Genomic DNA, 16,205 nt, shown 5'->3' with positions numbered 1-16,205 from the left:
TGTACACACACTTGTTGACACCTTCAGAGAATTCTAGTAGATTAGGCATGATTTCCCTTTACAAGAGTTCTTTACAGTAGTTTCAACAAATTTGCTTAGTACTGAATTTAGGCTTACTGTCCTGTAATTGCCAGTACATTCCTACAGCTATACTCTTAAATATTAAAGCATGGAGTTTCTCTTCATAGAAATTCTACGGTAGTTTGAGTCATTTAAGAATTTTACTATATTGAACTATATTTTTCCACATACAATGCCACTTCCCCCACCAGCGTGACCTACTCTGTCATTCCTATGAATTGTGTAGCTCTGTTAGGTGTCTTTTTGTTTCAGTCTGCAAAAGATGTAAACCAAAAATGTTCACTGCTTGGACTCTAGCTGTTTGATTAAAGTAGCAATGCATTTGCTTGCAGTATGGTAGTCTCAGACTCATGCAGCACAAATGGTTGCCTAGATGACCACCCCATTGTACTCCTAATCATCAAATAATTTGCTTAACTCTTTTTTGAAAATTAGTGTTCTTCCATATCCTCAGAAAAAGTGCAAGACTGGTTCTAGTTTTCAATATGCCACATTTTTAGGGATATTGTATAAGGAGCACCTGCCCTATTTTATTATTTAATTAAGTTTGGTCAGGTAGTCAAACCCATAGGCATTAGCATTTTATGTATAACGTTTTTTAATTATATTTTTTTGCTAGCAAATTTCAGTATTCACACATTGAATCATAGAACTGGAAGGGACCTTGAGAGGTCATGTAGTCCAGTCCCCTCCACTTGTGGCAGGACTAATTATCTAGACCATTCCTGATAGGCGTTTGTCTAACCTGCTCTGAAAAAACTCCAATGATGGAGATTCCACAACCTCCCTAGGCAATTTATTCCAGTGCTTAACCACCTTGACAGGAAGTTTTTCCTAATGTCCAACCTAAACCACCCTTGCTGCAATTTAAGCCCATTGTTTGTCATCTTTCCCTCAGAGGTTAAGAAAAACAATTTTTCTTCCTCTTCCTTGTAACCACCTTTTACATACTTGAAAACTGTTTTGTCCCCTCTGTGTTCTCTTTTCCAGACTAAACAAACCCAGTTTTTTCTATCTTCCCTCATAGGTCATGTTTTCTAGACCTTTAATCGTTTTTGTTGCTCTTCTCTAGAGTCTCTCCAATATGTCCACATCCTTCCTGAAATGTGGTGTCCAGAACTGGACACAATACTCCAGTTGAGGCCTAATCAGACTGGAGTAGAGCAGAAGAATTGCTTCCCCTGTCTTGCTTACAACACTCCTGTTAATATATCCCAGAATGGTTTGCTTTTTTTTTTTTTGCAACAGCATCACACTGTTGACTCATATTTATCTTGTGGTCCACTATGACCCCTAGAATCCCTTTCCACAGTAGTCCTTGGCAGTCATTTCTCATCTTGTACGTGTGCAACTGATTACTCCACTTCGGAAGGAACACTTTGCATTTGTCCTTATTGCATTTCATCCTATTTACTTCAGACCATTTCTCCAGTTTGTCCAGATCATTTTAAATTTTAATCCTATCCTCCAAAGCCCTAGCAACCCCTCCCAGCTTGGTATCATCCACAGACTTTAGAACTGTACTCTCTATGCCTTTATCCAAATCATTGATGAAGATATTGAACAGCACCGGACCCAGAACTGATCCCTGTGGTACCCCACTCGTTATGCCCTTCCAGCATGACTCTGAACCACTGATAATGACACTATGGAAACAGTTTTCAAACTATTTTTGCACCCACCTTATAGTAGCTCCATCTAAGTTGCATTTCCCTAGTTTATTTATGAGAAGGTCATGTGGAACAGTATCAAAAGCTTTTCTAAAAATCAAGATATACCACGTCTACCGCTTTCCCCGCATCCAGTTGTTACCATTTCAAAGAAAGCTCTCAGGTTGGTTTGACACCATTTGTTTTTGACAAATCCATGCTGTTACTTATCACCTTACTATCTTCTAGATGTTTGCAAACTGATTGCTTAATTATTTGCTCCATTATCTTTTTGGGTACAGAAGTTAAGATGACTGTTCTGTAATTCCCCGGGTTGTCCTGATTTCCCTTTTTATAGATTGTCACTCTATTTGTCCTTTTCCAGTCTTCTGGAATGTCTCCCGTCTTCTATGACTTTTCAAAGATAATCGCTAATGGCTCAGATATCTCCTCAGTCAGCTCCTTGAGTATTCTAGGATGCATTTCATCAGGCCCTGGTGCCTTGAAGACATCTAACTTGTCAAAGTAATTTTTAACTTGTTCTTTCCCTATTTTAGCCTCTTCTAATCCTGTCTCATTTTCACTTGCATTCACTACGTTAGACATCCATTTAGCACTGATCATCTTGGTGAAAACGGAAACAAAAAAGTCATTAAGCACCTCTGCCATTTCCACATTTTCTGTTGTTATTCCCCCCACCCCATTGAGTAACGGGCCTACCCTGTCCTTGGTCTTCGTCTTGCTTTTAATGTATTTGTAGAATGTTTTCTTGTTACCCTTTATGTCTCATTTATAACAACAAAAACTTCCACTTGTGGTTAAGGCATGCAACATTGTAAGAGGTATATATGTTTATTATAACTAAATCAAAATTCCTCTTGATATACACGCTAGCTGAAGGGCAGAAATTGAGACTTCCTACATACAGTACATTTAAAATTCACTGATGGAAAGAAGAAGCTGTTTAAAGTTTTGTGCCATTCCTGTTCCATACACAACCCCAATATTAACTGTTCTCTAATGTAGGGCAATAACAAAGCTTATAAAAAAATCATCCACAGAAGTTGCATATTTGTTGTACTAATATATTCCAGGTTTGTGTGGTTTTTTACATTTATACCGTTTACCTTTTGCTTGACCCATAAATAAACATTTGTAAGATTACAAGGGCCATAGTTCAGAGAGCATTTACACAGCCCTGCCATGCATACAGAGCTTTTAATATCTAGAAGAGAAAATTAAGCTTTGGCTCACTAAGTAATAAAATTTTGAATGTTTCTAAATGTAAACCTTTGACTAAAATACAAACAATCTTTTCATCCATAATGCTGCTGTTAAACACCTAATAAATCTAGTTTTGTATTACAATGAACTTTTTGGAATTCAGGGATATAAAAATAATCAGTTTTTAAATCTTAACTGTACAATATGTACATTAATATTTTCACTGTTAAATTATGAATACATTTTAGTCTATGGAATACTACATTATAAATATCAATGTGTTTTCAATTTATAATTGCAGCTAATAATACATTTAAAATCTGGACTAATGAGTTCCAAAAGATACAAATATGGACCTAATCCTTTCAACCCTTTTGCAAGTATTCTTTACATAAAGTAGTTTGACTAAAAAGAAGTTACTTGCATGTGTAAGGGCTTCCAGTGTTAGGATACCATTCTCCGCCCCCCCCCTTTTTTTTTTTTTTAAGGAAAACCATATTCTATTAAAATGCCAGTTATAGCTATGTGTATGTCCCACAGTGAAACAAAATGCCAGTCAAGTTCTAAACCAGCTGAACCTTGATTACCTTAGTTAATAAAATGTTGCATTGAAAGGGTGCCTGGAATTCTTAATCTTTTAAAGAAGTCTTGGCCATTTACTGCTTCGGTATGATATGATGATGGCTGCAGATATTTGAAATGTCATTTTCTGATTTGCCTCTTTTTACTGGAGGTTGCTTTGGAGGGCTGGCACACACAAATGAAGAATGTGAAAGCTGCAGATCAGGGTTCAAATAAAATAAAAGCTATAGATTAAAACTCCAGTTTGATGTGTAAAAAAAGGCAACCCAGGCTGTGATTGTTCTAATGAAAATGGGAGGTTGCAAGGAAGGAACACACCTCAGAACCCTCCCTTTTCCTTTCTAAAGGTAAAAACAAAGATATTGCGGCTATCCGATTATGTAAAGCAACAGTGAAGGACAAGCATTTTTTTATTTTCAGTTCACTATTATTGCACCCTCTCTCATATGTTTAAACAGGGATGAAAATCCAAAAGAATGTTAATTTCTACACAAAGTTTGTATGAAAGACTGTAAACTGTAGTAAGGAAGTAAAACTACAATATTTTGATAACCACAGCATATATTATGAAAACCTGGCAATATCTGATAATTGGGAGAAATGACATTTCTGAATGTTAGTTTTACACTGTAAACATCAGTAGGGTTATCATTTACAGACTATAGCTACAAAGTTTATATGAATGTGTCTTCACAGCTGTTAGACTTAATGGGTTAAGAAATTATACAGTTTTTGCCTTTGTGTCCTTTTTTCTTCTTTGATTTGGTTGTCCTTTGCCCAAACTGAGAACTGGCCAGTGCAGTGCTTGGACTGGAAAGGTCATCTGTGTAGTATGGATATCTCAGTGATCGTGGCTGTGGAATTGGCTGTCCAAGAAAATATCCTTCCTCTTCAGAATCAGACGATGATGATGAAGTTGAACACCATGAGTCTTCTTCCTCACCATACAGTCCAAAAAATTTATCAACTGCCTGGTTCTGCAGTGCATAATCAGATGTAGCATGGGCATACTGTCCATAGAGTTCTGTGTTTTGAATGTATGCTTGAACCTCATGAGGGCTTTTATTTTGGATAAATTTGCCATAATCCTGAGGCGAGTAAAAGTGAAGTCTCTCTTTTGGAGAACATCTTCTTTCTGTAGTTAAATGAAGTGTATTGTCTGACCGAGACTTCCTACTTCTCCTGCGACGATGCTGGTGCCGATTCCCACGTTCTTCAAAATGAAACACACGCCTACGAGTCCTTTCACTCATTGGAGGTTGGCGAATTTCAATACACTCATAATCCCCATTGTCAATAACATCATCTGAAAACTTTACTTGTTGTGGTCTAGACTGGGATTTGGATCTTCTAAGTACAGGCATGTGTGCTGGCTTTTCTTCTGGCAACACCCTTTCTTGACACAACTCTGAACTTAAACTTTTTAAAGACTCTGCACTCCTGTGGAGCATTGAAGAATTTAGAGTTCCCATATTGCTCATTTTCTCACAGTCCTCTGCCTCCAGCTCCTGGAAAGTTTGCAAAGAATAAAAAGATGGTCTTGATTTGCTTTCTCCATCCACTGAGGCCCCTAAGGAGGAAAAAAAAAATCGGTTAAGGTAATCTGTGAAGTTGTAATGAAGCGTGTTGACTCAAAGTATTAAACTTCTAATAAAGATTTATGGACTAAACATAGCTTATCACTGATTCCTTGTGACTTTGCCTTAAAGGTGAACTTTAAAGTAAAAAAAAAATGTTCTTGTGCCATTTGTTTGTTTGAGATGTATAAAGGCAGCCTGAAAAGTCCTTTATATATATATTTACATTAACAATTCAGGTCTTAACTATGGTTAGTAGAAAACTAGCGACATTAGGATATCAAGAGGGAAAGGAATTTTTAATTAGGCTGTTCAAAACATCTATTGAGCTCCAATGCCTAGAAAACACTTTAAAAAAAAAAAAAAGTCTGTTAAAAGATTCAACATCCCACACCACCTGCTCAGGGTTGACAATACACATTCCATGTTTCCAGGAATTCCTCCAACAAAGTCAGGGAATACCAAATGTAACAATCTGGATATTTCTAAGGTAAAACGGTATGAGGAGGGGGCAGAATGGCCTTGTGTTTACAGTGTAAAACTAACATTCAGAAATGTCATTTTTTTTAAAAGGCCACCATCCATCCATTCTAAATACATATAAAAGTAAAACATGAAATAAATCCAATTTAAAAATATTATTTGCAGTTAACCTTTAATATATCATTATAGACTGAAAAGTGTTTATTTTTTAAATTTTTCTTTAGTGTATGAATTTGTTAAATATAGATACAAAAATTATTTGAATTGGCAGGTTGTGTACCTACTAAGTAGAGAGTGCAAAACAGTTCCTCCAGCAAAAGTTGATGAAAGCTCTAACACCTCAAGTGGTATGGGTTTCTGTGTTTCTCTTGTAAATAAAGGAGGAAATAGAATAGCCAGATTCTGCCCTTAGATACCTATGTGGCACTCTTTCTTCAGGGGAGGTTGGAAGTGTGTATTTCAATTAAAAAAAAGATAGTTTAAGGGTCAAATTCTTCCCTGAAGTCTTCACATACATTACTACTAATTTGGGATTTTAAAAAAAAAGTTTTTCTAAGAAATTGCTTACTTTTCCCTATAATCAATTACCTGTGATGTTAGACAAAGCCAAGGAATCCATTGAATCTCGAACACTTTGCTCTTGTTGTTTCAGACCAGACAGACATTCCAATGAACCTTCATACCATTGTGTTTGGTCATGTTTGTATCCGGAAGCCACATGTTCCATATCTAACTCTTGGATTTTTCTACTGCTGGCAGGGCCTGGATGGCTGCCATATGCAGAATCACCTAAACCATCTTGTGACTGGGCCCAATACATGTCTGCCTGATATTTTTTACTTGCCAGGCTTTGATTATTTTTTTTCAAATCCGACTTGCTTTTAATGATATTATCAGAAATCCAGTGTTCATTTGATGTAACATCTACTTCAGTGGGCTGCTGAAAGAGGCCTTTATCACCAAATTTTAGGAGGAGTTGAGTCATGTAGTCTTCATGCTCAGCCCACTCTTCAGGGTCTTCAGGCATTTCCTGCTCTACTCTTCCCTTCCAAAAATCTTCATTCGCAAAGCTTGCTCCTTGCCTTGAAAGGCTTAAGTCATCCATCTTGCGAGAAAGAGTATCATCAGCATTGCTAGAAAGCCCAGGGAATTTGTAATTCAGTGCTGGTGACAGTAGGAGAGACTGTCTGCACTGGTCAGCTGACCGGCTGCTTTTTCCCATACGAACACTTCTTCTGGAGTCTCTTGATCGTGCAGACTGAAATGCAGAATCAGATGAGTCAGAGGCATGAACGTCTTCTCCCAAACTACAAGTTTTTGAACAGTAAATCTGTCCTTGCTTGGGAAGAAAAGGACAACCCAGCAGAGAGGCTTTGCACTGAGCACAAGAAAAGCAAGTCTCCGTAGCATGCCAGTGCTGTCCATCATAGGTCATCTGAGCATGGTCAACACCTAGTAAAGAGTCAAAGAGGGACTGTTTAGTTTATGGCTAAAATAGTTAAAAGTTACACACGCAAAACCTGAAGCTTTTTTGGCTTGTGAATTATCATGTTTATTCAATAAAATACTCACCACCTTTGTAAAATGTTAATACTTAAGAAGGATATATTTACCTATGTGTTCCCCACAGGTCTCACAGTACTCAGCATAGAGAGATTCAAAACACCCACAGCAGAATGGACGCCCATCTTTCATAATGTATCTCTGTCCACCAAGGATAGTTTCACACTCAAGGCAACAAAAATGCTTCATATGCCAATGGCGACCCTCAGCTTCTGTGCACTCATCAGCAAAGATGATCTTAAAAAATAAAAGTAAATTTGTCAACAACCATTAATAATGCTTGTTAGATTCACGAAAACTGCACGTGAAAAAGGAACTTATTCCCTTGGTACAGTAAACAGACCACCAATTACATTTAAAGAACTACATATTAATTCAGCAGTACTGTGAATCTGAAGTATTAACTGATCAGTTTCAATAGTTAAAAATACAAGATTACCTGTAGCAGCATAGCTAATACAGAAGGCTGTCACATTTGCTAAGTAAAATGGATACACATTTTTAAAAAGTAGGTCAGTTGTCATAAAAGTAACTAAAATTAGAGCATAAGACAGATGTTTCCAAGTATCTGAGGTATGACTAATAAGGTCAGCAATAAGAAAACCATTATTCTGGAATGTGTAAAAGTTTTTCTTGTAACTCGGTCTTTAGGTTTCAATTCTAATCTCAGATACACAGATGTGTATCTTGTAAAAGCAGCTACATCACACTTGTCCAGTATCTGATTTTACAAGATATGTTTGGAGAATGGAGAAGTTGTTCACATCTACATATGAGATACTAGGATACAGTCTTTGTTGCCAAAGGGGACATATTAGCATTCAAAAGTTGTTTGTTTAATTGAGCAAGTGACATGACAATTTTATCCTATTAATGGTGGGTTCTGTGGCAGCATAGGTTTAGTAGAAAAGTGTTGTTTACCTCATCACATGCTGAGCAACGGGGTTTGAGCAGTTCAGCATGGTGTCTACCACAGTGAATTTTTCCATCTTGGTAGAAGTAGATTAGGTCAACAAGAAGCTCATTACATGTAGAGCACACAAAACATGATGGATGCCAGCACACTCCAGGTCCAGCTCTTGAAGCAAACACTGCAATTTCACCTCCATTTACCTTTGTACCACACTAGAAACAACCAAAAAAAGTTAATACGCTTCCATTGCAAAAATACCAGCCTTTGTTGTTACTTTAGTTAAACCAAAACACCAAGCCCAATTCAGTGTTAAAGTTCTCATTCCATTGTATATAGCAAAAGGGGCAATTCGAATAATTCTGGATTGTACACAATTCTGATGCAGAACTAAATTTTACTCATATACACTTACTTGGTGTTTTTACAACACTTTAATCTTCTGTGTATTAAATAGGTATGGATTTAGTACAACAGCCAACTGGCTACAATTTGACTTATTGCCTACTCTGAAAATTGTTTGGTATATCCACACCAAAGAATTAAATCTAACTTTTTAAAAAATAAACCATTATCTTCTCTCTTCCGATGTGGAATTTTATCAGTATTACTGAGTACAAATGCAGACAGACAAGAGCCTATATGTAGCATCAACAAACATGTAAGGTCTACAGTGTTGGTGCAGCTAGTTTCATTGCTATTGCCACAAGGTTACCTGTTCACAAACTGCATGCATTACTGCTCTTGAGAGCAGTTTAATAGTTCCTCGTCCCAATGCCTCCTTCTTACGCTGAGCGCTAAACATCTGTAGTTCCTTCTTCTCTTCTTCACTTAAAGATTGACAATATCTCACCTTCAGCAGAAGAGACAGTACATGCTTTAGACACCAAGCTACTGGTTATTTACTTCTCGGTAGTAACTAAAATATATGTTATAAAATATCAACATCCCGGTTCAATTCCTTCCTAAGATTTCCCACATGCTTTATATTTCCTACAATATATATTGTAACTCCTCCACATGTTACAACACCAGATACGTGAAAAGAAAGTTTATGTGAATTCTTTGTAAAAGTATTATAAGCAAAATCAATAGTGTGCTAAACTATTGCTATCTAAAAACAGAATTGCTGCCAAATGAAATTTGTTAATGTGTTTGGATGTATGGTTTTTGGATTTACAGACCATAACTAAACAATGTATATTGCAGTATACACAAGAACTTAAGCACTGACTCCTTTTTACAAAAGTGTTTGTTACTTCCACTTCTATCCTACAAAACACAGATTCACGTCTAAGCTTCAAACCTTTTACTGCCACAAAGCATCCTTTCTATTACAATGAAATCTCAGAAATGTGTAGGTTCCTGGTAATTGGTGGGTGGTTGCAAACACTATAAAACCAACTTGTGTTCAGTTTATTGCACTTGACTGCCCACCTTCTTAACAAGAGAAAGCAGTGACCTCCTAGCCAGCTGTTATCTGAATACAACTGAAATGGACAGCTAAACAATGGATTTGACAATGTACACACTATGCTATCTTTATGGGTTAGACGCCATTGCATGTGACATTTTAGACTTGTAATATGTCCACAGAAGATAATTCTTCCTTAAAAAAGCAGCATATAGTTAATAGATACATGGCCACATAGTTACCTCATTATCATGGGGTGGCAACTGGTACAGAAGCTGTTTAATTCTATGTTTTTCTCCAGGGCTGTTAATGTAAGGGACTTTCTCCTCCGGCAAACAGGCAAAGTATAGCTGTACCTGAATAGGAGGTATTAAGAATTAAGACCAGAGGGGTACACATGACCCAAACATTGTAAATGTCCTTCAACCAGTGCCTTATCTTAAGTCTCATTTACAAAGGAACTAAGATATGCTACATTAGCATTTGCATTCCTCTAGGTAAGATGAGGACCAGATGAGCTAACGCAGCAGAACTGGATTGTCTCTGCTACAACTAATGCCCAGCTGCTGAATTGCTTTTCTGGAATGCAATTTGCAGTGACAATTACGGGTATCATAAATTATGCACATTTAATGCTATCATTATTTCCACCCCCTTTAGGGTTGGTCAGCAAGCCTGTTGAAATTCCAAATTTCCCTCTGCAATTTACCACACAATGTGTGAAGCTGTACTAAAAACAACTACTACATAAACAAATTGAATTTGCTCTGTGCATTTTACACATTGCTGAGACAAAACCTGTTTTGTAATCTCCTGCTGATCAGGTTCTTCACAAGCATCAGCTTTCATTGCTACCATGTGAGCTTTTGGTAAGAAGCTAAAATAATCTCTCTATTGGGAGGAAGAGGTTGGATCCAGCCACATTTCAACCAGATGCAAGTTCACTTTGAAATTTTCATAGGGTTTTTGCATTTGACCAGGAAAGCAAAACACACTATGCCTTCTTGAAAGTCTTCTCAGGCTTGTCTTTATTTCATCTTATCAGAAGAAACTTAGGACAGGAAAACTGTAAAGAATGCTATGACAAAGCCCAATGGCAAAAAATATTTTTGTGGAGCAGCTACAGATTTATTATTTTTCCTGTGCAGTTTCCAGCTTGTCACAAGGCCTGAGGCTGTAAATAAGAGCTGATTGTTGCAGACAGACAATCTGTTACCTGCTATCTGTATTTAAATGATGCTTTGGTCAATCACTTGGACTAGGTATTTTAGTTAAGACAAATGAAAAAAGAATCACTACTTCCTCAATCAAGTTAAGTGGAAAAAGTAGTACAAATCACTGTTAAGGTTTTGACACAGAACTGAACATTAATGAGTTTCAATTAAGTCTACTTTTAAGTCCACTAACCAACAGAGTTTATTTACAGAGAACAAAGCAGAACATGCAGTAAGAAGGAAACTTCTAGTGTTAGTTTGCTCTATGCCCATGTTTCTCATAATACTAAGCAAAATGCCACTGATGTTGTCATCTGTGTGAAAATATCTTTAAGCCGATGGTACCTAGAATGAGTGATTTCTGCTGCATTTCCCTTAAGAGTTTAAAGTAGCTGTTAGCTAGTTGTTCCCCCTTCCCCATGTCTCTCAAGGTTGTTTAACTCTAGTGTATGATAAAAGGATCTTCCTTAAAGATGGTGCATCATATATATGGCTCTTGTTGGCTTGTTATTCTTAATTTAATCATGAAGAGAAAGTCTCTGGAAAACAAAAAGTAGATCTTTTGCTCCTGCATACATCAGCAGGCCACCTGAACTAGAGATGCTCAGCTCCCTTGACATGTTACACATAGTCTCCTTACCCATGTATACAGGAGTAACAGAACTCAGTGCTGGTCAAACACCTTATGAATCATCTATACCAAATCCTGCAGTACTGTTGCTGGATCTTTTTTAACTAGAATTTTATTTAAGAACCTATTTTTGAACATTTGATCAATGTAGCAACTTGCTCCCTCAGCAAGTAGTGTCACTGTCCTATTTCCATTACCATTATTATACTTAAAAAGGTTTCATTTTCAGTTTTAGGCCGTTTAGTTGAGGAAAAACAACCGTGCAAAACAAAAAATGGAACCGTCCTAAACTCTTCTCCCCTCCAACAGTAAAAGTTAACCCCAGACAGCATGCAAGAGGGAAATCACTGCATGAATAAGTGGCAATATGTTCAGTTAAACAATTTTAAAGCAGTGCCAGAAATAGTTTAGTTTAAATACATCCTATTTAAAGAAACATCCCATTTCACACACATATGTCAAATGTTTACTTATTTAGAAAAATAAAAAATTGGAAAGTATATTATTATTTCTATTATAAAAGTGTCCAGTGATGATTTTCTTTTAATATAACCTCCCCAATAACCAAAGCTGTTTAACCTCTCTCTCCATTAAGATAGGTCATTAGGGGAAAAAAAAAATCTGCTAAAGCACACTTAATTTACGTCTTATTAGGAAGCGAAACAACAAGTCTTTTATCAGTGGCAACACGTGATATTTAGTAAGAAATTATGGCTATTTTGATTAATTTTAAAAATAAGAGTCTCAGTTCCTACCTGTTCTGGTCTAAGACCTGGCGGGACCCAGGTATATTCTTCCAAGGCACAGCCAGAGTCGTCATCGGATGTTGAGCTTCGTTGACACCCAAAGGTAAGATTGTTAACTTTTGGCTCCATCTCCAAAGGCATAGTGTAGTGTGCGGTGTCAGCTATTCAGTTGCAGTTCATCAAGAAACTGTTCTGAAAAGATGAGATTACAAAAGAGTTAACAAAACAGGAAAAGCCTCATGGAAGTGATCTTGGGGTGGACGTAGAAGGGCATCAACCAAGTTAAATATTTGAAATACTATTGTGGTAAAGTGACTGCTATAAAATACATCATGAAGGGTAGATGCTTTTATTGATACGTCACTAGGAGTTTGAATTATATGCATAGCATGAAATACTGATCTTCAGTAAAATTAATTAGTGTCTTGGCAGGACAATCATCCTGACCACCTGGGATTAAGAAGACATTTCCTCCAACAGTATATAGCATTGCATGATTAAACTTCATTTACATTCAGAATTTTAGGCAGCTCTCTTATCATTAAGAAAAGGAGTACTTGTGGCACCTTAGAGACTAACCAATTTATTTGAGCATAAGCTGTAGCTCACGAAAGCTTATGCTCAAATAAATTGGTTAGTATAAGGTGCCACAAGTACTCCTTTTCTTTTTGCGAATACAGACTAACACAGCTGTTACTCTGAAACCTCTCTTATCATTGGCATAAGTGCTGATGCAACTCTACTGATGCTATATCATCCATAGAAAATTTTATCAGCATGGTACGTAACCCCTCTCAAATCAGGTCTAAACATCACAGCAGTATAATACCTGTGGCTGGACACATTGCCAGTCCCACTATTGCCAATATCAACGAAGATGTACCAGTGCTAAATCAGTGGTGGAAGAAAGACTTAAATTTCTCAAGGTAGACAATGCCTTAGGTACAGTATGTCAGTTTTCCTCCTTCAAACGTTCAACGTAAATGGCAGTAGACAACATTTAATCACTATGTATCTTTTTTTAAGATACACATTTACCCTAAGCCATTGTTGAGCTAGTCCATACCTTCCTACCCTCACAAAAAAAGATGAAACTGACTATTCCATTTTGCTATTGCTACAATACTAAAAGCTTCCAAAACAAAAATCATGAATAATGAAGTTTATACATGCCTTGAGAATTTATCCACTAATTTTAGCCCACTGCTAGTTAGAATAATAAAGTTATAAACCCTGAAAAAAAAACATTAAGAGATGCCAACAGACTATTATTATAGTGCACAGCAGCACTGTAATAAAGATTGCTTACATCATAACTCATTATTCTAAGTACAACAGTAGATCTCCTATCCAAGCCACTGTAAGAACTGCACATTTTCACAAAGCATGTTGGATGTTAAATAAATCCCTAAAATTTTATTTCAGTTTTTGTTGAAGTGGTAAACTTAGTAAACCTGAATAAATTAAAACTAAAATTAAGTTTATCAGTGCATATTATAAAGAAAGCTAAGTGTTAACATGTACGAAAACCTCTACATTTGCTATTTTGTGCAGTATTTTAAACTGCATGCATGCCAGAAGGCAGAGATTAGCACAACCAACCAATAAATTTGACTTTACTTCACCCTTAACAAAAGTAAAGATGACCTCATTTCCTCTTCTACTGTTCAGAGTTTGTGACCTTCCAAACAAGTCATCATTTTAAAACAGGTGCAGATCATTCATGTCTTCTATGTAAAAAAGCTTTATGAACATCAGTGCATTCATTCCATCCTCAATTACTAGGAAGGGTTAATGAAAGTCTGAAGCAATTTAGTGTGGATATTATATTGTCTTGAATATTACTGTTGCTAAAAGAAATGATCATCTATTCAATAAGTAATTTATAAATATGATCAGTAGGTAGGTCTCTTAAAGTTCACTTTGGATATCTAGAATACATAGATAAACATCTTTTAACTAATTTCCTTTGAAAGCAGATACAGAGGAGATAATTTGTTGATACAAAGGAAATTCCTTTCTCATCAGGTTAGTGGAAATAAAATCATCCAGTACAACAAGAGCAATAATCTCATTTTAGATCTAAGGCTATGTCAATACTATAAATTACTTCAGTATAATTTATGTCACTCAGGGATGTGAATAATCCACACCCCTGAGGGACATAGGTTATACTGACCTAAGCACTGGTGTAGATGGTGCTATGTTGGTGGGAGAGCTTCTCCTACCAACATAGCTACCACCTCTTGCAGAGGCAGAATTTATTAAGCTAACAGTCCTGTCGTCTTAGAGCAGTGATTCTCAAACTTTTGTACTGGTGACCCCTTTCACACAGCAAGTCTCTGACTGCGACTCCCCCCCTTATAAATTAAACCACTTTTTAATATATTTAACACCATTATAAATACAGAAGGCAAAGCGGGGTTTGAGGTGGAGGCTGACAGCTTGTGACCCCACACATCATAACCTCATGACCCCAAGGGGTCCTGACCCCCAGTTTGAGAACCCCTATGTTAGAGTATCTTCACCAGAAGCACTACAACAGTTCAGCTGCGCCACTGTAAATCATGTAGTGTAGACATAGCCAAGATCTCTTCCTATTCCCATATAGCAACAGGCAAGAGGGACTAGGATAAAGCTGGGAACTCAATGTTCTGGTAGCTACTAAAAGATGCTATTGTTAGTTATGGTTGTAGTAGGACTGTGATGAGTATCTTGACCCCTACCACAATTATACGTGTGTCCAAATAATTCTCAGCTGTGAGATCAATGTATCATGTTTATGAGTCACATTTAAAGTCCAAGTCATTTTGGAAGGTGATCCAAGTACTAGATATACACTACTTTAGAATATTCTTCTGTAGAATTAATGAAATTAAATGACATGTTTATTTGAAATGACATAGATCATATTTTTAAAGTGTCACTAACTACTTGAAGTCTCACCTAAAATTTTCTACTTCTCACTTGTTACTCTATTATGTACATTAATGTGTTTGTCAAACTGTCACCTTTCAAAACTTAATTCTGCTTAGTGACCCCATGAATAAAGGAGTCTACCTTTAAAAAAAAAAAAGTTTAATTAAGTAGTTAATGGTGGACTCCATCATGGAATAGCAAGCCTAAAGTAAGTTTCATATGAAAGAAGTAACTACATCAGCAAGTATACTGAAGAGTTCAGACAGTATCTTTGGTCTAGCCTTCACACTCTTAAGCCAGAACAATAATTGGATATATTCAGCTTTGTAACTAATCCTGTTGATTCAGAAATATACCAGGGAAGATGAATAGCTGCTCAAAATATTAGTGGCTCTCATACAATGATCAGATATACAGATAAATGTACATATCTACTCTACCATGTAGATTTTCTTAGACTGGTTGTCAGTTTTCTAAAGGGTGAAATGATTGCTTTGTGCCGCAGATGAGATCTGCCTAATGCTCATCAATGATTCCTCTAGAAGGCCACTCCAAATAACCCTGTAGGACATTTTATGTCTTCCACTGTCAGTATAGAAAATCGTCTCTGTTTGGAAAGATATACAAGCTGTAAGTCAGTCGGTCATGGTTTTGTACTTTGCATTGTTTCTTAATAAAAATCAATGTTTAAAAAAAATCACAAAATAAATTCAGAAAATCCTTAACATCCTCTTGTTTTATGCTATCCTCACAGGTCATCTTGGAATATAAATTAAGCCTGGAGAAAGAATGCCAGACCACCAGAAAGAGAAATCACATTTGAAGTGTGACTGATGATGGCATAAAGATTTTTTTATTTTTTCAATTAACAAAAAATCTTATGCCTTCATCGCAGCAAAGAAAGTTTTCTTCTTTTTAACCGTCAAGTCATAGTCAACAGAACTGTTCCTGGTGGTGAATCAGGGCTGCCTACCACCTCCTACTCTGTGGACAAAAAATGTCAACCATATTCAGAATGGACTAGCTAATTCCATGAAGGAGAGAGTGTCATAAGCCAGACTGGTATGAATCAAACCTAACTACAGTACTGGGTTGTTCCAATAACTTGTGTAAATATCCAATATTTAGTTATGGAATAATTTTAAAATTCAAGTGTTACATTATTTACAGCTTAGTCAAGAATGGACAGTAACACCTGAGCAAAGTAACACC

The 16,205-nt window shown here is 36.5% G+C and overlaps 1 protein-coding gene across 5 annotated transcripts in view; it reads right to left on the bottom strand.

The window, feature by feature from the left end:
* Positions 1 to 2,801: 2,801 nt before the first annotated feature.
* The window catches only part of PRICKLE1 (prickle planar cell polarity protein 1), a 109,361-nt gene continuing 95,957 nt past the window's right edge, over positions 2,802 to 16,205 (bottom strand). For 4 of the 5 annotated variants that reach the window (XM_084617386.1, XM_084617387.1, XM_084617385.1 and 1 more), the window contains 7 exons: positions 12,084 to 12,266; positions 9,726 to 9,839; positions 8,785 to 8,922; positions 8,081 to 8,284; positions 7,210 to 7,396; positions 6,185 to 7,048; positions 2,802 to 5,106 (listed from right to left, as the gene is read on the bottom strand). In XM_084617386.1, the coding sequence (XP_084473512.1) occupies positions 4,250 to 5,106; positions 6,185 to 7,048; positions 7,210 to 7,396; positions 8,081 to 8,284; positions 8,785 to 8,922; positions 9,726 to 9,839; positions 12,084 to 12,215 (2,496 nt within the window). In that variant the 5' untranslated portion in view covers positions 12,216 to 12,266 and the 3' untranslated portion in view covers positions 2,802 to 4,249. The remainder of the gene's footprint in view (positions 5,107 to 6,184; positions 7,049 to 7,209; positions 7,397 to 8,080; positions 8,285 to 8,784; positions 8,923 to 9,725; positions 9,840 to 12,083; positions 12,267 to 16,205) is intronic. The other variant, XM_084617389.1, reaches the window with a different exon arrangement.

The sequence above is a fragment of the Lepidochelys olivacea genome (genome assembly GCF_965140295.1).
Source record: "Lepidochelys olivacea isolate rLepOli2 genome assembly, chromosome: 1".
NCBI classification, from domain to species: Eukaryota; Metazoa; Chordata; order Testudines; family Cheloniidae; genus Lepidochelys; species Lepidochelys olivacea.
The sequence above is the reverse complement of the archived record's forward strand: the minus strand, read 5'-3'. Positions and strand labels throughout refer to the sequence as shown.